Source organism: Haliotis rubra, unplaced genomic scaffold (genome assembly GCF_003918875.1).
Source record: "Haliotis rubra isolate DU_JTF1 unplaced genomic scaffold, ASM391887v1 Scf344, whole genome shotgun sequence".
NCBI lineage: Eukaryota > Metazoa > Mollusca > Gastropoda > Lepetellida > Haliotidae > Haliotis > Haliotis rubra.
In genome coordinates this window covers 434804-455460 of record NW_025767018.1, presented here as the reverse complement: position 1 = coordinate 455460, position 20657 = coordinate 434804, and the positions used below count along the sequence as shown (strand labels likewise).

General features: G+C 38.7%; 2 protein-coding genes across 2 annotated transcripts in view; one reads left to right on the top strand and one right to left on the bottom strand.

The window, feature by feature from the left end:
* Positions 1-208: 208 nt before the first annotated feature.
* Positions 209-11211, bottom strand: LOC124284734 (DNA repair protein RAD51 homolog 3-like). Its single transcript, XM_046720839.1, has 8 exons — positions 10931-11211; positions 8810-8941; positions 8176-8428; positions 5343-5513; positions 3785-3899; positions 2491-2622; positions 1207-1404; positions 209-262 (listed from the first exon to the last, which is right to left on the bottom strand). The coding sequence occupies exons 2-8, from the start codon at positions 8931-8933 to the stop codon at positions 209-211; spliced, it is 1047 nt and encodes a 348-aa protein (XP_046576795.1). The 5' UTR covers positions 8934-8941; positions 10931-11211.
* An 18-nt stretch (positions 11212-11229) lies between these two features.
* Positions 11230-20657, top strand: part of LOC124284760 (protein phosphatase 1E-like) — a 78377-nt gene continuing 68949 nt past the window's right edge. Inside the window, exon 1 of the mRNA XM_046720862.1 lies at positions 11230-11470. Coding sequence (XP_046576818.1) covers positions 11283-11470 — 188 coding nt within the window. The 5' untranslated portion in view covers positions 11230-11282. The remainder of the gene's footprint in view (positions 11471-20657) is intronic.

Sequence of the window (20657 nt, the reverse complement as noted above, 5' to 3'; positions counted from 1 at the left end):
CTTAATAAGGTTCGTAAATCATCCATGATCCATCATATTACGATAACTTACAGTTTCACTTCCTGGCTTCAATGTTTTCCGCATAGGAATGTCAAGTTCTCAACCATAGGGTTGCGTTAACTGATTTTGTAGAAACAGTGTGAAATTGTGTACAGTGTAGTCTATTTTGTATTATTGGTTTGACCTTAACAAAACGGGCCTGCAGATTTCATTCAGGGCCTGTAGATAAAGCCTGCAGGAGGCACCAGGCCCTGATGGCCAACTGTCAAATTAAAGTATTGCAAACACTGGGAGGGAGCCAGATCATCAGGTTCTGATGACACTTATCATAGGTCACTCATCATAGCAGCCAGATTCTCGTCTTGTTCCTCATCTGTTCATAGGTCTATATGGCTGGAGTATAGTATGTAAGATTGCTTTCATCATGCACATTTACTAACACAGGTAGGTATTGTCAAACACTCATGTCATGAGACTCTCTGGCGTTTGGGTGGGTTCCCTCCTTCTGGGTGGGTTGTCTCCTGATGACTCCATGACACTCTGTGAGTGACTTTGGGTTTACCTTAGCAATATTCCAGCAATATCACGGTGGGGACACCAGAAATGGGCTTCACATTGTACCCCATTCTCTTTCCCACAGAGGTTACTTGTCATACCACCCATATTTCCATCTGAAACTAATTAATCCAATCAGAACACGGGGACAACTGATTCAACTTATGGAGTGAGTGACTTTGGGTTTAACATGACTGAGTTCTGTCTCATTTTAGCAATATTCCAGCAATATTACCCGAGGCCTTGCGGAATGGGGACGCAGCTGATTGCACAACTAAAAATGGGTCTTCACACATTGTACCCATATGGGGAATCAAACCCGGGTCTTCAGAATTGAACCCGGTCTTCAGATGAGCTTAACGCTTTAACCTCTAGGCTACCCCCACCACCCCAGGAACAACTGTACATGAACGGAGCACATAACAGAAAAGTTTCATTAAAAGTTTTTTTAAATCTTTTTTTTTTCGTTTCTGAAGCAGAATGACTTCACCCAATAGACATGAATTAGCTGTCATGCTTTAATGTACATTTTGCATAAGGGAGATACCTAACCAAATTCAGATAATGTAGAGTGATTCATGGACCTGAGACCTGTATAATGGTGAGGGATGACTGTAAAAGGCTTAATATGACCAACTGATATTAACTTACCGTAATTTGGAACGGCACCACAGCTTCTTTCTTTGAGGGTGACTTGTAGAGCAGGGCGTATCTGTTATTGCCCTCCCAGTACAGCACTACCCTGATGGTGCTGGCGTGTCCCCAGCTCTCCCCCAGGGCGGGGATTAGGTGGGAACCCCCAGCTGCACCCCCACCCATCTTGGTGGTCATCTGGTTGGTCAGCACTACCTGAAACATGTATGTATGTGAGTGAGTGACCTGGGTTTAAGGACTGTTTAACTGTTTAAATGGTATTTATGTAAACCTCTGTGCCACCGTTCAGAATTGATCATAAACTTTGATCAGCCAATAAATTGACTTGTGAGGAGTCAGCATTAGCCAATCAAAATGGAATTTTCTTGCTTTATGACACTAGTGGCAACTTCCATTTACACTTTGACTGACTGCTGACTGAGTATGGGCAACTTCCATTCCAGAGCAACGCTTTAACCACTTGCTACCCCAATACACTTTGAATAAATGAACAAACAAATGTTCTGGAATGCCAAGATTGAATTATTTTTCAAAAAAGGTTCTCTTCCCTTTGAAATATTGAAAGGAGAAACAGACAATGATTTCGATGATATAATTTGTACAGCTTGTAGCTCTCATTAAGAATTAACCTTTTTGTGGTCGCATGGTTGAAAAACGTAACCACTGCTACTTGACTGATCTAGTAAGCAACCTCTGGTCTGACATGAGTGTGAACTATGATCTAATTTTATGAGATTCAACTTGGGGTTTCCAGTTAAGGAAGCAACTGCCTCAACAACCGAGACACTTGAATCTGTATGCAAATTCCTAAACAAATGTGATGATCTTAAAGGAGCCATTACCCCCTGGGAGATATCTGACCATATTTGAATTTTGTCCCTGATACCAGAGAATAAATAAATAACTGTTCCTTTATGCCGCATCAGCAACTTTCCTGCCACTTGTGTAGATGATACCAAAGTGAGTGAGTCAATTTAGTTTTATGCCGCTTTTAGCAATAGTCCAGCAACAATCACAGCAGAGGACACCAGAAATGGGCTTCACTCATTGTACCCAGGTGGGGAATCGAACCCTGATTTTCAGCATGATGAGCGAACACTTTAACCACTAGACTACCCCACCGTCCCTATGATACAAAAAATAATAATAGTGAATCGGAGAACTGAATCAAGTAACAATACTTGCATTTGACTTGATCAAGTTGCATAAAGAAACAAAAGAACTTTATCCCATAACAGGTTATCGTGTCGACTATTCACGAGCAGTACTGCACTGACTCACAGCTAGTTTGTGCTCTGTTGCCAGCCTGATGAAGCTCTGGGCCATGGATGTGAGGAGGCGTGTTCGCAGCGACATGTCGTCAAAATCATGACGGAAGTGGAATGCGATACTGTCCACTATGACAAGCTTCACCTGCTCAAACGATTGGCAATCAATATATCAATATATATCCTCCTAATATTATTTGATGAATGAGTTATAATAATGTCTTTCTAATCTGTAAATTGAGGAATGGTCACTTTTCTCTCCCTCCCTCCTTCCCATGGTTATTTACCCTCACTCAGTCATCCATTCATCCATCATTCCATCAATATATCCATCCATCCATTGATATATCCATCCATCCATTGATATATCCATCCATCCATTGATATATCTATCCATCCATCCATCGATATATCCATCTATCCATTGATATATCCATCTATCCATTGATATATATATCCATCCATCCATCCATATTTCCATTGATATATCTATCCATCCATCCATTGATATATCTATCATCCATCCATCCATATATCTATCCATCCATCCATCGATACTAGTATATCAATCCATCCATCGATATATCCATCCATCCATCCATCCATCTATCGATATATCATCCATCCATTGATATATCCATCCATCCATCCATCCATCCATCCGCCCAATCGATATATCCATCCATCCATTGATATATCAATCCATCTGTCGATATATATCCATCCATCCATCCATCTATCCACCCACCCAACCATCCATCTGCCCATTTATAATCCACAGTGCCATTTAGAAAGTGGTCAAACGTAACATGTTATATTTGGGATAACACTTTCCTGTGGAAGTCACGGTGGCTGAGTGCCTGACTCTGAGGATGTGGGTTCGAATCCTGGATGGGAATCAAGCCACCAAAAAGTACAAGAATCCGTACTTTACTGAGAAAGTGTAATTCCAACTATAACATATGTTACATCTATAACCCATCCATCATCCATTCACCCACCCCTTTATCCCACCCCTTTATCCCACCCCTTTATCATCCTTCTGTTCACTCACCCATCCATCCATCCACAAATCAATACATTTGTAGAGTGCCTAATAAATCACACGCACCTCACAGACATTATTATTATACATGTATTACCATGGTTAATCCAAACTGCGTGATAAAGGGTAAAACACATTATGACCATCTTGTTACCTATTCACTGCTGAAATATTCAAGCCCACTCATAATAGCTGATACCAACATATTAGAATTGGGCAGCCTGGCAGGGCTGTTCGTAGAACTGGATGTCCGAATTCTTACCTTTTTATGCTCAGAAAGAAATTTTGGCAATAGGTGTACAGTGGACAAAAGCTCTATGTAGTCATGGCAACGGAAATAGTGGATCCCCGATAACAGTTTTTCTAAATTAAAGTTGCTGGCAGCCTCTTCACATCTGGAATAAATACATTTCACGAGTCAGCAGCCACATATAACTGCAATAATACGGGAGGTTTTCATAAGTATCACTGACCATTACAACAACTTTCACCATTTGTTGAAGAGACCACCATCCAAATGAACACAAAATCGCCAATAACTGAAGATGACATCATCCAGTGTTAATGTTATATGACAATTTACTTACAATAGATCAGGTAACCCACACTTTCTACACTTCTAAAGAACAAACGACAATTGGTAATATCAAGAATAACCTACTCATATCTTGGAAGTTTGGATTATCTGTCTCTAATGAAATAAGGTGAAAGTTCCTTGCCAAGGTTCAGAATGTAGTTAACTGGGAATCTTTAATTCCTCCTTGCCTGTATGTAGTTGTATGGTCCCCAGGGAGTTGAAATTGATAATACAACGTGCCATTGAGATTGACATCCAGTGATCGGGGGAAAAACAAAGTGCCTTTGAGCAAGTGAGCTGGATATCGGTGCTCTCTCTCTCTCTGTGTGTCTGTCTGTCTGTCTGTGTGTGTGTGTGTGTGTGTGTGTGTGCGTGTGCGTTCACAAACACTTCATGATCACAATCTGAATAACAACACTGTTACTTTTGACACTTCCGCATTACTTCTTAGTAACATTTCATTCTGTTACAAATATATTACTAAGTGAGTTAAAATGTTGAAATATGTTTACTATTGATATACACAATCATCATTAATACTTCCATGTGTGTGCCACTGGGTAAATAAAATTGAGTTCATTTAGCCTGTCAATATGTTCTTCATTTCCACATTTTCAAAGATAATCACAAGGTATTTTATTAAATGATTATTATTATATATATTACATTTCAACTGCAAAGTCTTTTACAAGTGCTCAATATCCAACATTGTTCTTTGTTGAGTGCTGACCTGAGAACAGCTGATATGAGAATCTGCAGTTCCAAAATAACTTAATAAGTAATCACTTCTAAAGGGAGGTAACTCTTCCAGGTCTTTCAACTCAATGAGTCTTGGTGGATTTTTCTTAAGATTGGTTTGTTGTTTAATGCATTATTCAGCAATATTCCAGCCATATGGCAGTGGTCTGTAAATAATCGAGTGTGGACAAGACAATCCAGTGATCAACAGCATGAACATCAATCAACCCAATTAGGATACAATGACAAGTGTCAACCAAGTCAGCAAACCTGACCACCTGATCCTGTTAGTCACCTCTTATGACAAGCATGGGTTACTGAAGAACAATTCTAACCCCAATCTTCTCGGGTATTTTTCTTAAGAATTAAAATACAAAATGTTCCAAAACCAACTGCAAGTTTTCTTTATAATTATGACATTTTGTAATATACAGTGACAACTGAGAGTCTATATCACTGCTGCTTGTGTATTAGAGATTATTACGACGTAATTATGATGTTCAACTCACCGTCTGAGCCATCCATTTGTGCGATATTGTTACAATGTTCAACTGTAGCAGATGCAATGTCCACCATCCGCTCAACAATGAAACTCCCTTCTGTGTCTACGTAAACAGTCTCTCCATCCAGACCACCGAAACATTCAGGAATTTGGACATCAATGCCGAGCTGCATGCTGCAATTGACACATAGTACAAACAATAGCTCTTTTTGTTCTAATCATAAACATTAAACATTTAGAAGATTCTTAAGTTAAAGGTCATTATATGTGTTTGTACAATTAAAAGCTGGACTATTGCAACTCACTCTTTTGCAACACGGCATCTTCAACACTTTCTAAATTGCAGAAAATTCAAAACGCAGCAGCTCGTGTGGTCTCTCGAACCCATCGCCATGACCATATATCGCCAGTTCTGAAATCCCTTCACTGGCTTCCAGTAAAGTACAGGATCTACTTCAAGATTCTGCTACTGACTCATAACTGCCTCTACGATGACCAGTCCTGTGACTACCTTCGCCAGCTTGTACATCTGCATGTAGCCACCAGAGCTCTTAGATCAATAGATACGTTAAGACTAACACAGCCCAGCACTAAAACCTCCATGGGTGATAGAGCCTTTTCTGTAGCAGCACCAGCTCTATGGAACAATCTTCCAGTCACCCTCAGACGAACTGAGTCCCATTCATTATTCAAGAACTTGCTCAAAACCTACTTCTTCAAGATGGCTTCTGAATAGAACTCTTTTCACACTTATTGTGTTTTTAACGATGTATGCAGCGCCGTTGAACATCTATGATGTAAACTAGGCACTATACAAGCCAATTATTAGGTCTTATTTTTTAAGACGCATTTTTATAGGGTTAAGAAAGAGGTCACAACTCTGCGAAAAATCAATGAATTCCATCTTCCATAGTATCAAACTGTAGGTAATTGAAGGGAAACATTTTTGCTTCACATCATGGTTATGAAAAATCAATAATAACGTCACCATTACGGCCTTAAACACAGCCTTAGCGATTAAGAAATTTCTGCACCTTTTTGCCGGTGCCTCTGTTTAACAATCCTCTGCTCCTGAACGGCAAATAGTACAATAGTGTTCTATATATCGTTTTAAAGCCCACACTCTGGACTACTTAGGTTGTTCAATGCATATCGATATCTTGAACAGTGTCGGAGTTATTGCCCTTGGAAGTTGGTCAATTTTTGGCCAAACGCATTTTTATAGGGTTCACAGCTCTGCGAAAACACAATGGATTTTCTTTTTGAAGGTACCAAACTGTAGACAATAAAATGTGGAACAATTTTGCTTCACATTATCATTATGTAAAAGTCAATAGTTACGCCACAATTACGCCACAAACAGTGAGGGACATTAGGATTTCGCATTTTTTCAGTTGTGAGATAGCTGGAGGAAGTGTCGTAAAATCTAGCACCACTGCCCGTGTCCTGGTTTTCCAGTGCCCACAGAAATAGTTCCCTCTTTAAAAGGCCGTAACTCTGTTGTTCATAAGTCTACATTAAAAAGAATTAGTGCTCTGGAATTGCCAGGATGTGATCTCTCCAGCAGTCTGCAACATGTACCAGTAATCTCTCTTATAGTATATGTTTTTCTGCAGTTTGTGAATTTTCCGTTTGTGGCCAGCAGCATTGAATCAATGCCAAATTAATCTCAGGTTGGAACCCCGCCTTTAACCGCACCACAGTAATTTTTTTAAAGGTTGGGTTGAGTTGAGTTGGGCTTTACGTCGCCGCTTTTATTCCAGCCAGCCATATAGTGATAAGAACAAGTCTGCGTTAGTACACATGGTAAGTACAGAGTCAAAATGAGTTTTATTTGAACAATCCTAGTTATTATTATTATTATTAATGTGTGCAAAGGTACATTATATCAAAACATGTCACAATGTATCTCTGTTAAGTAAATGTATTTCAAAGTATGACATTCAGGCAGCAGTGTCTTATTCTGAGTGAGCCATTGGTACCCAAATACAAGTATTTCTGAAGCCTGAATGAGGAAGCCACTTGAGAATCCCCTGAAGATCCCGGGTAGAATTGTTCTTCAGTAACCCATGCTTGTCGTAAGAGGTAACTAACGGGATCGGGTGGACATGCTCGCTGACTTGGTTGACACATGTCATGGCATACAAATTTGCATTAAACGATGCTCGTGCTGTTGATCACTGGATTGTTTGCCCAGACTCGATTATTTACAGACCACAGCCATATAACTGGAATATTGCTGAGTGCTGTGTTTAACAACAATCAAACCAACCAATCGTAGAAGGCAACAAAGGTGATTGGGTGGTCCGGCTTACTGACTTGGTTTGTGTGTGTCATTTTATGCTAACGCAGCAGATTTATACTCATGATGTCACTCACTGTACTGTTACTGGTGAGACACATGTACAGAATGGCCTCCATACAGAGAAGTGTTATACATCTGGATGTGTTTCCTCACCAACTTACCGACCACCTCCGTGGTGTAGTGGTTAGAGCATCCGCCCGGAGAGCAGAAGGTCGCGGGTTCGATCCCCGACCGCGTCATACCAAAAGACGTTAAAATATGGTACTTGTTGGTCCCTGCCTGGCGCTCGGCATTAATGGGTACAACAAGGACTGGTCGGCTTGGAGTCAGTATAATGTGTCTGAGTGGGGTATCCATGCTTCACTGCGGCATGGTATCTCAGTGGGCTAGCACTATAAAACCAGCTTCAGCCTGGGCTAGTACAAGCAGCCGCACATACACACACACACGCATGCACGTCGTCATATGAGCGAAATATTCTCAAGCACGACGTTAAATCCAATTTCACCTCACCTCACCTCTCCAACTTACCAAACTTGGGTTTTACCAATTCCTGGGGCACCACAGAACTCTGTGATTTTGGCAAGAGGTACACCTCCACCTAGGATGTCATCAAGTTTCTCTGAGAAGGTGAAAATGTTTGGAAGACTCTGTTCAACCTGCAACATCTCCAACGCCGTGACTGACCTCATTGTCGACGACCTCCTGCTGCCACTCCCCCCTGTGTCCTCCTGGAACACTGTCTTGATGACCTCGAGGGCCGCTTCAGCAGTCACGCCTAACTCTAAGTACAAACAAAATGCTGTATACATAGGGTGTCTCAATTCGCTTGAGGCATCACAACCAATCATCAATTATGAGATTTTAACCAATTCCCAACACTAATCACAACATAACAAAGTGCATGGTACGCTTACCCATAAATTGATTCTCAACATGTACAGAGATTACTGGCCGCCGAGTTCAGTTTTCGTGCTTCAGTATCATATACTTTCAACAAAAATTGTATGTCTGAGCTTATGGTCAGCTTATGTTCAAAGCAGCTTAAACCTTAATCATGCATTCACTCCAAGAGACATTTTCTGCATGCAGACGGAAGGTTGAATATGAGACTCTGAGCCTGTTCAGGTAAATCCCTGAGCCTGTACACAACAATGTTCCCCACCCTTGCTGAGCTCGCTTGGCTTGAGGTCCTGCAGATCGGAGACGGTCAGGAAGCCTGCGGTGGTCAACTTAGCCTTCATTGCAGGGCTGATGGGGAACGTCCCTAGGCTGCGGGGAGTCGGCATCCTGGGAACTAATATATATAAAACCATTTACATGACATCACACTATTTTTGTTCTCACATATTCAGGGCTCCAGATAAGGGCCGTATCGGCGTATGTACGGATACAAAATATGCATGATACGGTAGCAAATAATTTAGAAAACATAGCAGGTACGCACCACAGCAATGGTGTATGGTCTTAGAATCATTTACAGACGTATTTATCTGAAAAAGTATTGTTTTATTGTTTACTGACCTGTTTACACAAGACTAGCAATGTTGTGGTGCATATATGAAACGAAACACAAGATTACTGATACGCCATTAAATTCCACTCAGTACTCTAAATGTACTCTAAGGTTTTCCAGTACTCCTGTAGTGAAAAAATATGGAGTACGTACTCCTGATGTTGAAAAATTATCTGGAGCCCTGCATATTTATTTTTGTGGTTTATCATCACAACTACAGATGAAGTGTTATTAGGTTCATCTAAGAAAACAATATAGCACTTATATTATTGGAGTGAGTACATGAGTATGGCTTTTCTCAGCAATATTTCAGCAACATCAAGTCCTGGACACCAGAAATGGGATTCACACACAGGGATTTACTTTGAGTCCTGTATTTGAGGGTCCCTGGGACTCATACTCTTAATTTTCAGGAGTCCTGGACAACAAAATGGGGTCCCAGACACTTAAACATTATTATTAATACTGTTTTTGTATTGTGTATCATGATCATCACATTGTTACAGTAATTATTGCAAATGACACCATAACCCAGCTAGTAGCAAACTCTGTGATAACCTATTGTTACTTGATTGGAATTTTTACAAAAAAGTATTTGGACTTTTTCTGCGTCCCTGTGGATGTGCTGAAAATTTTGTTGCGTCCATTGTCAATTTTATGCGTATAGGACGCAGGAATTCGCGTCCTGTAAATCACTGCACACATTGTACCAATGTGGGGAATAGAACCCAGGTCTTTGGCGTGATGAGCGAACACTTTAACCACTACGCTACCCCACCATTTGTTGTAGCGGTTGATTCGGAGCCAAGAATTCATCACGTTCTAAGATGGCAATCAAAAAAGATAAAAGGGTAACTTTCTAAATAGGATATCCACATTTAACTGTTTCCCTCAGTATTTCAAAAACAGACAGTTATCCAAAATTGATAATAATAAATCAGAAGGTAGGATTATCAATGTTGCTTAATGAGTTCATTTAAACTGATCGTATGAATGGGGTTATGTAAATCAATGAGTTCTTTGGTGAAGTACTTATAATTACCATGCAATCAGCTACACTGTGCAGTAATTAAAATTAGGGAGCAATTAATTAGCTACATTGTGGTGTAATCACACAGCAGTGTCATTTGGATGGGGAATATAAAGAAATATGTGTGTGTATTCAGAGTTTGGTTGTGGTCCCGGGGTTCGTGATATGTTAATTCTCCTATATGTTGTTTAATCTCAGAACTCATTAAATCATTTACATCATGAGGGGTCATGAGGAACCCTTGAATTTCACTTCTAATTGTGAACACTGACATCCTAGGGGTCTATAGCTGCTAACAGGGGCTTCTAACTGTGTAGCTGAAGTGCCCATCATAGACCAGTCCCTAAAGAACCCATCCTTAGTAGTGATAGATACAAGTTTAGCCGAGAGGATGAAATGGCCTATTGGGACTTCATGTAAGGAATCATGCTGTAGGTAAAAATAATTTAAAAAAATTATATGGTGATATTGGACGAAGTGAATGCACTCTATAGTCTGTATGTGTAATTATTCACAGATCAATAAAATGGGTATACCTGTTCAATACAAACATCTGTGATAATGACTTTATCCCTTCATTAAAAGTTCATAATTCGTGGGCAAGATCTGGTGTTTTGAGAAAGAGCTATGTAAAACTAGAAAACGAGCGCCTAAAAGTGCACCGGAAAAGTACACATTTGTCATGAAAATACACGAGGAAGGCAACTTCCCTGTGGGAATTTTCGCATGACACTTCTTACCAGTGGGTAATCTGTGATATGTTTCCGAATTCCTGGTGCTGAAAGTTTCAGCTGTCAAGGTCAGTGCACGACACTAGCTGTCAGTCGCCACGTCACTGCGCACTGTTACAACCAAACAGTTCAATAATCTCATTAACAAATCAAACTATGGATAAACCGGGTTATCAGGCTGACAATGATCAAACATGACGTCAAATTCCTTGATCATATACCGTCAACATATGTTCTGTTTACAAACACCATCACGCACATGTTTCGAAAATGGCGCCGCTGCCTGTCGCTGTGACGTCACTGCTTTATGTGCACATATAAGCTTTTCTTCGAGTATGGTGTGACAGTGCTTGTTTACGGGATGGAGGGGTCCCAGCGAGCTGAACTGCTCTCCTCATTCAGGAAGTTTCTGGATAAATTTTGTAATGAAATAGACACTTCTGTAACTGATGAAGATGACCCACCAATAAGATTGATTTGGGATTTTGTGTTGACATCAGAAATCGAAGGAGAATGCTTGTACTGGGTGCAGCAGTACCTTGCTCAGTTGTAAGTACGAACCGATATTTCTTTCATATTCTTTGTACTGAGATGAAATGCAGAAGTGTATATTTCACTGTGACAGTGACATAAATGCAAACACACGTTGATTTCACAAATCATGATGAAAATCCAACGCCATGGGAGCGACCGAGTGGGCAACACAGTATCCACGGCACGCGTGACAGTGTCAATGTGCAGTTGTCAATGTTAATTTCTTTGTCAGTTAACTTAGCCACCTGTGCTAAACCGGCGAGTTTTCTTGGATCTGAAATAGATACACAAGAAACAAACACAACATGCATATTTGTGGCGAACTAAATAGCAGCTTTCACAAGAAATGGAAATTTAAACGCGAGCGTGCAGTGTAAATCTTGAGTTCATATTCTTGAAATGTCAAACATCCAGAGAACGAGATGGTCATGTTTCTGAGATAGCTGATGTCATTACACATTCGGATAGCTCTATTTTCGTCAGTATATCGCCATGGAAACGAAGGTAATGTATATAGTCTAAAGAGCGATAGCAAAGTTAAAAAATGAAAAATTGTCATGTCACAAAAAGATTTCAATCAACAATTAGAAGAAAAGTGCAACATTGTTTAGGTTGTTAAACATTATAACATTTTAATAGTTATAACCATCACAAATGATATAAAGATGTCTGGGTAGGATCATTATTCAATATAACCATCAATTTATGATCTAGTGCTTGAACATTGTTGAAAACAGGTTAGTATTCCAAGGTTACTGATGAAAATCACATTTCTGGGGCGTATCAGGGTTAAGGGTTCACATTTAACCATCTGAGTTCAGGGGGGCGGTGGGGTAGCCTAGTGGTTAAAGCGTTGGCTCGTCACGCCGAAGACCCGGGTTCGAATCCCCACATGGGAACAATGTGTGAAGCCCATTTCTGGTGTCCCCCGCCGTGATATTGCTGGAATATTGCTAAAAGCGGCGTGAAACCAAACTCAGTCAGTCAGTCTGAGTTTAGGTGTTCTTGTCATACTCGTCTGTGCCAAAGATCATGCAGCGCTCTGATTAAATTCCATTCACCCATAACATAATCGTTCACAATTGATTTATGGGGCACATTCTAACAGTTTACATTTACCAAATTGCTATAACCTCTGAAGCTCAAATTCAGAATTGATTTCATCTGGATTGAATGGAAGTTCCACTGCATTGTCAGAAAAGGACAAGTCATCGATGATGTTTCCTTGTCAATGAATCATCACAGATCAATATCACTCATTCCAACACGTAGGCATATATCGCTTGGATTTGAGAAAAGAGATTAGAAAATGTCATTTGCTGACTACTATATACACTATATGTTGTTATCTCGAATGGTTGTAAAGGGTACAGAAATACATTGGATTGCCATTAATCTCATGTCAGTTTCCAATTCCTGTGTGTCTGGGGCTTGTACATTTCATATGGCTTGTATACTACATTGCATACTATTCCTTTATATCTCATGGGTCTTTAGGATATAAATTGTGTAACAAAACTTCTCCCACAAGCCAGCTTACAAGACTAAAGCTTGTTCTCAGAGATATATAATTTGATAGAAACAAACAATTAAAAGAAATTGAAAAGGAATCACAGATTGGAGGCTCGAAACTTCCGGAAAATCTATAATTTCGCAGTTGTGGACTATAGCATCATAATAAGGCCTGGCCAGGGGGAGAGATCATATGGTTAAGGACTCTGAGACAGATTAGCAAGCACTCACGAACTGTTATTTGATGTGTTGGTGGACAAAACACGTATGTTTCATATTCCCTTGTGTATATAGCATGTATATTTCATTACAAAACCACTCAAGAGCAAACACTGAGTGAGTTGTGGTTGTGAATTGCCATGCAAACAAAATCTATTTCGGTACTGGTGAAGGTTGGAACCTACTTATATCCTGTGGCACTGATTCTAATCATCTTTATTCACAAATGATAATTGCTTTATTGGTACGCAATGTCTGGAACCAATATACCTGGCAGTTGATTCCAAAGATGTCAGTCATGCATGACTACTGCATACAGCCTTTATCAAACCAAGTCACTCAACTGTCACCACGATACCAGCAGATCTGATAATCCAATTAACCCAATCACCATAGAGTCTTTAGTTTGGAAGGGAGCATCTCAAAAACTTTGCACCACTTTTAGATACTCCGAAACCAAAAACTGGCTTGATAATGATAATGAATTGAGAAAAAAGTTAAGATACAAAATTCAGCTTTCTGGAGGATTTTATATAGCAAGGATCGAACTGACTGGGAAAAGGCAGATATATTTCTTGTCTGGTGTGAAAATGTGTTCATGAAGAATATATACAGCTGGTGTATATGATTACCTTGGTATCTGTGGTTTGGCCCTATCTTGTTCTTTTGAAACCTCCCCTTCACAAGTTTGCTCAGGGCACAGATTTCAGAAGCAGAGACCTTTGCTTTTACAGGTGTGTTATTTCATAAACATTATAAAATTATCTTTGGCTCATGTTCTTATCTTGTGCCTTAAAAACAACCAGACTATGTAAGAAATATGAAAGCATAATCTGATCTTGGCCCACTTGAGTGTTACTCCGTAATACATGTATGTTGCAGAACGTACAGGGAGTTATCTAGACCAGCTCAGAGGCTGATCATGCTGATGTTCTGTACTATGTCTGCAACAGATGTTAGTAAAACATTTCCAAATCATAAAAAACCCCTACAAATCCTGATAATCTATGTAACCTAACAACTAATTTTATGGCTTTGTAGAGGTTGCTTGTGTGTCTCTGATAACAGGACCCTTAAACGGGAAGATTTTTCAAATGCTTCGTTTTATGTTGTTCATTGAATTAGAATCTCAAAATACAATATCGACATACTTCTGATTTAAAGAAATTTATAAAGAGCTTAAAAAAATCTCAATTTTGAATAAAAGAATGATTTTCTTTACAAATTTGATTTGCATGTGCACTTAGTTAAGAAACCTAAATTAATCCCTTACCGATTTCATTGTACTCAGTTTCTGGTGTACCCCGCTGTGATATTGTTGGAATATTGTTAAAAGCAGCGTAAAACTAAACTCACTCACTCTCTGATGTACTTTTCTACATGTTGAGGTGACTTAGAGGGTGTACTGCCCTAAGTACAGAGAGGGAAAGATGGTTCAGTATATGTTTGGTACATGGGTCTGATGTGCTGCATGCTGATGCGTACCTTGGGTGTGCCAGGAGCCTGTGATCGTTGGTTTTAACCCCAGAATAGATTAAAAATAAGTCAAACTGAAGTCTAGAAAGATTTGGCAAGTCTATATTGCCTTATCGCAATACCTGAAATTGAAAAGTTTACTGGTCTCCATTGGGATTATTTTTCAGTTTGTAGATATTTATCTTAAGTGATAAAGCATTTTTTCTCTGACAAAATGTTAAATTAATTGTTGGATTTAACTCTTTTTTTAAATGAATATTTTAAATAAGATAAATATATTTTGGGGAATTATTGTTGAAATTGATTGATTGTTAAGGATTGTTCTGGACTCGATTTGGATTTAACTTTTTATTTTGTGGATATATTTTTTAATCAGATAATTTTATTTCTGGGAGTAAATGTGAGTCTAATCCCCAATATGAGACTTAACAAACTCTGAACCAAGGAAGCTGCAGTTTGCTGGTAAACATGGCGATATGTACCGAGATGCAAGGGTGATGTTATAGTCAGTATACTTGATTTAACTTCCTTGCTTCTACTTTGTCCGAGGTGCTATACTGGTTCGCTCTGGTGCAGCTATGGTTCGTCTCAGTGTATTTGTAGTTTAATTATCAGCTTTATCGTGATATAGAAAATTTGGAGTGTTAGAAAATTAACCCAGCCATCTTTATGTACAGCCGCTAGACTACAAGTCAAATGAAGGACAACTCCCTGTTTTCTGTCTTAATCTGTTTGTAACCTAAATGTCTTGGTGGAAATGAACTGAAGACAAAGTGAATAGTGAGTGAGTTAAGTTTTACGCCACACTCAGCAATATTCCAGCTGTATGGCGGCGGTCTGTAAGTAATCAGGTCTGGACCAGACAATCCAGTGATCAACAGCATGAGCATCGATCTACGCAATTGGGACACAATGACATGTACCAACCAAGTCAGCAAGCCTGACCACCCGATCTCGTTAGTCGCCTCTTACAACAAGCATGGATTACTGAAGATCTTCACGAGTAGATGCTCCAGACAATGTTTCATGCAGATCACAATCGTGCACCTGAAGTATTGCTGAGTGGAGCGTTAAACAACAAACTGAAATCTTTTGGCAACAAAGAGTAAAATTATTTTATCAGCATCAACTAAACGAACTGATTAATAAAACAATTGTTCCGATAATGACACAATAAGCTAACACTCTAAATGAGTCTTTCCATTTCGATAAGTTTTGTTGCTACCAGCAAACCACAGTCCATGTAAGAGTAAGAATGAGGAGAACAGTCATGTACGTAAAAACTTAATAAAGCAAAAGTTTTGCAAGTATTGCAAGTCACGCTCAATCTCTACTTCGTGTGAGCTAACATGTTTTCCATTTGAGTAATTCTATGTGACAACCAGTATTGAGATTCAAACTCAAGTTGTCTAACATACATCTTCGGTATTGTCAGTGTAGGTGACTTAGTGTAAATAATATGACTGAAAACCATCTGTTTTTCCGAGATTCTGAAAAAATGGGAATTTGTCAAATTTGTTAAATTTAGTCTCACCATTTCCTTGTCAGTATCTTTCTGTTTTTATTTCCTCAGTACTTGTGTCAAACTTATCAATATTAAACTATTCAGTTTTATGTACATTGTCCTTCATGTTTTTGCCATTTCAGTTTCATTATGGAATTATGATATTGTTCTCATTTCCATAGCTTCCTGAGTTTATATAAATCATGGATTTGGTGGAGTCCAAATACCTAATGTTACATATTATATTTGGGAATACACTTTTTCAGTGAAGTACAGATCAGAGCTACAGATATCGTTATGGGTCGTTGAGTTATGAGTTGTGTTATCTCAAGCTTGTGTGATAAAACCAATCTCAAGTCAGTCATCCTAATTTTCCTAATTTTCCTTTGAGTAACCAAATAAATTGTAATCAAACAAATTGGTATTTTATTTTCCATTAATTTTTATAAGTTTAAATGAGTTAAACGTTAAGAAAGACTGCAAGTTGTCAAGTTCATGAAGTCAAGAAACAGAACCTCTCAATATGCCTCAGTTATTTTATCAATCCACCGATACGCAAGCTAAGATTTGACATTTTTGTGTGTAGGCAGGTAAGATCACATTTATTGAGTATTTACAAAAATTTAAGCTTACTTGTACGTAATAGACTTAATAGGAATTGAGTTTTCACATAAATATTTGCATAATTTACTCAGATACTCAGCTTATCTTTACGTCTGACAGATTCTTGTACTCTTGGGTGGTAAAGTTCCACTCAGCCACTGTGGCTTCCATCAAGGTTTAGATCACTGACCTTGTGTGTTGGCGATTACATGCGTCAGTATCCGATGGGACTCAACCGATCATGTTACACTTGACTACTCTCTAAATGGTATTGTTTATTCATAGGTAGGAGGTAGGATAGCTTAGTGGTTATAATGCTGCAACGATTCACGCAGGCCTCAATTCGATTCGATTTTCGATATTGGACCCTCGATTTGATCATTTTCAATTCGATTCTTCATACAAGTGAAAAACATCAGATTTCATTTCACTCTCAGAGTCGGCTTGTTTAGCGTGAAATCCATTGTCAACTTAGCGATGTCTACTAACAACAGTTCTCATTGGATAATTAGCCCGGCGTCAACCAATCATGTTTCGCCTTATTTTAGCACTCAAAACTGCTCTAGTTGGAGTCAAAATTATGTTCTGGTTGTGTGGAAATAATTTTAATAGGTATTCAAATATCGAAACAAAATAGTGATAATGGATTTAAAAAAATCGAAACTAAGGTGTCACATTCGATTTTCGAAGAATCGAATCTACTCGAATTGTTGCAGCCCTAGTGGTTAAATCGTTCGCTTTTATGCCAAAAAGCCATGTTCGATTTCCCACATGGGTACAATGTATGCAGCCCATTTCGTGTGTCTCCCACCGTGATATTGCTGGAATATTGCTAAAAGCGGCATAAAACGTAATTCACTCACTCACTCATATACACAATTACCTCATGCCAGTTGTATTGGTTGACTGAAGTGGTTACATTGTGTCCTGAGACTGATTGTCATTGTACCCTAGTGGTTCAGCCATTGTTCACAATATCAACCACTTGTAGATTTGATTAGTTTCCATGGTTACAAACTGTAATTTTGTATTTTGCAGTGTTCAATAACACTTAGTCTTTCACCAGCTAACCCACTTGCTATTGCCGACATTATGCAACATTTGTTTTGGAATCAGCTTCATTAGGATCAGTTAGGTATTCAGCAAAACCTACTTCCTTGTTTCAGGAAAGATAGTGCACATTTCACCATTTAATCATTCTCAGCTGTCATATTGTGTTGAAATTGTCACTTATTGGATTAAATTTAATTGATTTTCCTGAACTATGGCCTAAAAATTGTTTTGTTAATGTGATTATCGTAATATGTTGTTTAAAAATATTGTAGGTTGGAAAAAGATTTTATTAAAGAAAAGGGAATTCTTTAAATTTGAAACTTTGCAAATCATTTTAAAATAACTTGTTTTATAGAGGGGACATTGGCTATAGAGAATAATCCAAGTGATATAATTAAAATAGAAATTATTTGTATGTTAAGGTTTGAAATTTGTCAACTGTCCATGACATGTTTCTATTTTAAAATGAGGGGTAGCCTCATGGTTAAGGTGTTGGCTTGTCATGCCGAAGACCTAGGTTCGATTCCCCGCATGGGTATCATGTGTGAAGCCCAGATGTGGAAAGCTATTATCAAAATATACATATGGTAAACTATATTTATAGTTTTAATGTTTATAATGAATATGCTTACAATGAACTGACAGATATAATGAACTCACATTGTTATCTCAGCCATATCCCGAGCTTACAATAGATTGAACTATTGTTTAGTCCCAATAGCTTGCTGTATATCTTAGTCCTGATGCTTATATTGAACTAAAATTAGTCTGGCCTTGAGATCGTCATGACCATAGTTAGGTTTCTCGAAATTAAAACAGATAATTTCAAACAGAGTATACGTTTCCTGTCTGATGGTTTCATATAGTTTTGTGAGGAGCCATCGTTCTTACCACTAAAAAAAATACTATTCCCTAGTGAACAGCTAAAACGTTCTTGTTTGGCAGTAGTGATTCATTATGGCAGAAAAACTGTAAGAGGAATTGGCAAAAATTTGATAGCCGAAGCAAAAACGACAGGTTGTGAAATTTATGGTTGAGATGTGATGATATTTTCCAGCATTGTTATGTAAAATTTAGTACCCTCCATGTGGGCAAAATGGATGCCTTGACTGCTGAATGTCATTGGATGTCAATCTCAACAGCACATCTTATTATCAATCTCAACTCCCTGGGGATCATACAACTCTTGCTGCCACAAGGCACACCGAAGTTATTGCGGCTTTCCCATCCTTATGAGGTACCCATTCACAGATGGGTGGACTGGGACACATAGTCACAGTACTTTGTCCAAGTTTACTGCACGTTGCTGTACCAGCAACTAGGTGTTTGCACGTATTCATGTGGCCACCATCTGGTCATATACCAACAGATTCGTGGGTTCTTTTAAGTGCACAGGGTTGTGTACTGTACACTAGGGGTTGTGACAACACGGAAATAGTCTGCACACAAAGTTGACTCCAAGGTTTCAACACTCGGCAACAGGTGGGCTCGATCCCGACACCTCATGCTCTCTGGATCACTAGCCTGACGCCTTAGACAGCTCACCCACCACGCCCCTATATTTATATATATATAGCAAATGTAAATTAATAATTAGGAATCGCATATACATCATATATATATATAACATTTATTATACCCCCGCTACGAAGTAACGGGGGTATATAGCGTTCATTCTGTCCGTCCGTCCCGAAACCTAGTTTACATGCTAGGTTCACCAAACTTCACACACATGTTAATCATTACCCATGCATGTGCCTTTTGCTATTTTAAATTTTTTTCATTTGTTTTATTGCTCTTTCCATGGAAACACGACTTAGTGCCAAATGTGTTTGATGGTTTTGTCCGGAGCATATCTCTTAAAGTTTGCTAGGTTCACCAGACTTCACACACATGTTAATCATTACCCATTGATGTGCCTTTTGCTATTTTAAAGTTTTTTCAGAATTTGTTTTGTTGTTGTTTTCATGGAAACATGACTTGGTGCAAAATATGTTTGATGGTTACCTGGCCACAGCATATCATCAAAACTATATATGCTAGGTTCACCAAACTTAATACACAAGTTAATCATGACCCACAGATATGCCATGTGCTAAAAAATAACAATCTTCATCTATGTCCACTTCATTGTGTGCAACAAGTTCAATTGTATATCAGGTTTCCACGGAAAACACAAAAAAATAATGTTTCCATAAATTATTACTGTAATCAGTACATGGCAAAACTATTATCTAACATGTACATAAAGTTTAGTAGAGTCAAGGAGAAAGTCTTGTGAGCTGCTGATCCATGTCACATTATATATATCAATATCAGTCATTTCCATGTCCCAAAGTGGGAGGCGGGGTATGTGAGCTGTGCTCACTTCTACACTTGTATCAGGTTGTACATTGAAACTGACATAATTTCAAGTCGTCAGAACTTTGTGTTATCTTTATGTTCGTTTAGAGAATGGAGGGTGTAGAACAAGGACAAATGTTTGAGTTTTTAATGGAATAGGTTATCAGTGACTTGTAAGACCCTATCAAAGAGCTGTGACTTCATTAATTGACGTGAAGGTTGTGATAGGTGACTATCCTGCTTGTATGTCAAGTTGCCCTGTGTTCAGAGTCAGTGTCATAATTTACAACCTCCACTGATTGTCAGATTTACATTAGGCCCCCAAAAATAAATGTTGTGGTTCCGATTTCTTACATTTCAGAACTAGGGTAGGTAGGTAGTTTTTTTGGGTTTTTTTGAAAAATATTTTAACATTACTCATGTGTCAAAAAATAAATTTAATTTATTATGTGGTGAGTAAAATTGTTAGGCTCAGCGGAATATTTGGAACCA

Bases quoted from the DNA above. Each gene is read 5' to 3' on its own strand.
- LOC124284734 (XM_046720839.1), bottom strand. From the start codon at position 8,933: ATGCCGACTCCCCGCAGCCTAGGGACGTTCCCCATCAGCCCTGCAATG. The intron at 3,900-5,342 runs GTTGAACATCAT...AGAGGCTGCCAG, and splicing joins ATGGATGGCTCAGACGGTGA to CAACTTTAATTTAGAAAAAC. The intron at 263-1,206 runs GTAAGTTAATAT...TTAATTTGACAG, and splicing joins TGGTGCCGTTCCAAATTACG to TTGGCCATCAGGGCCTGGTG.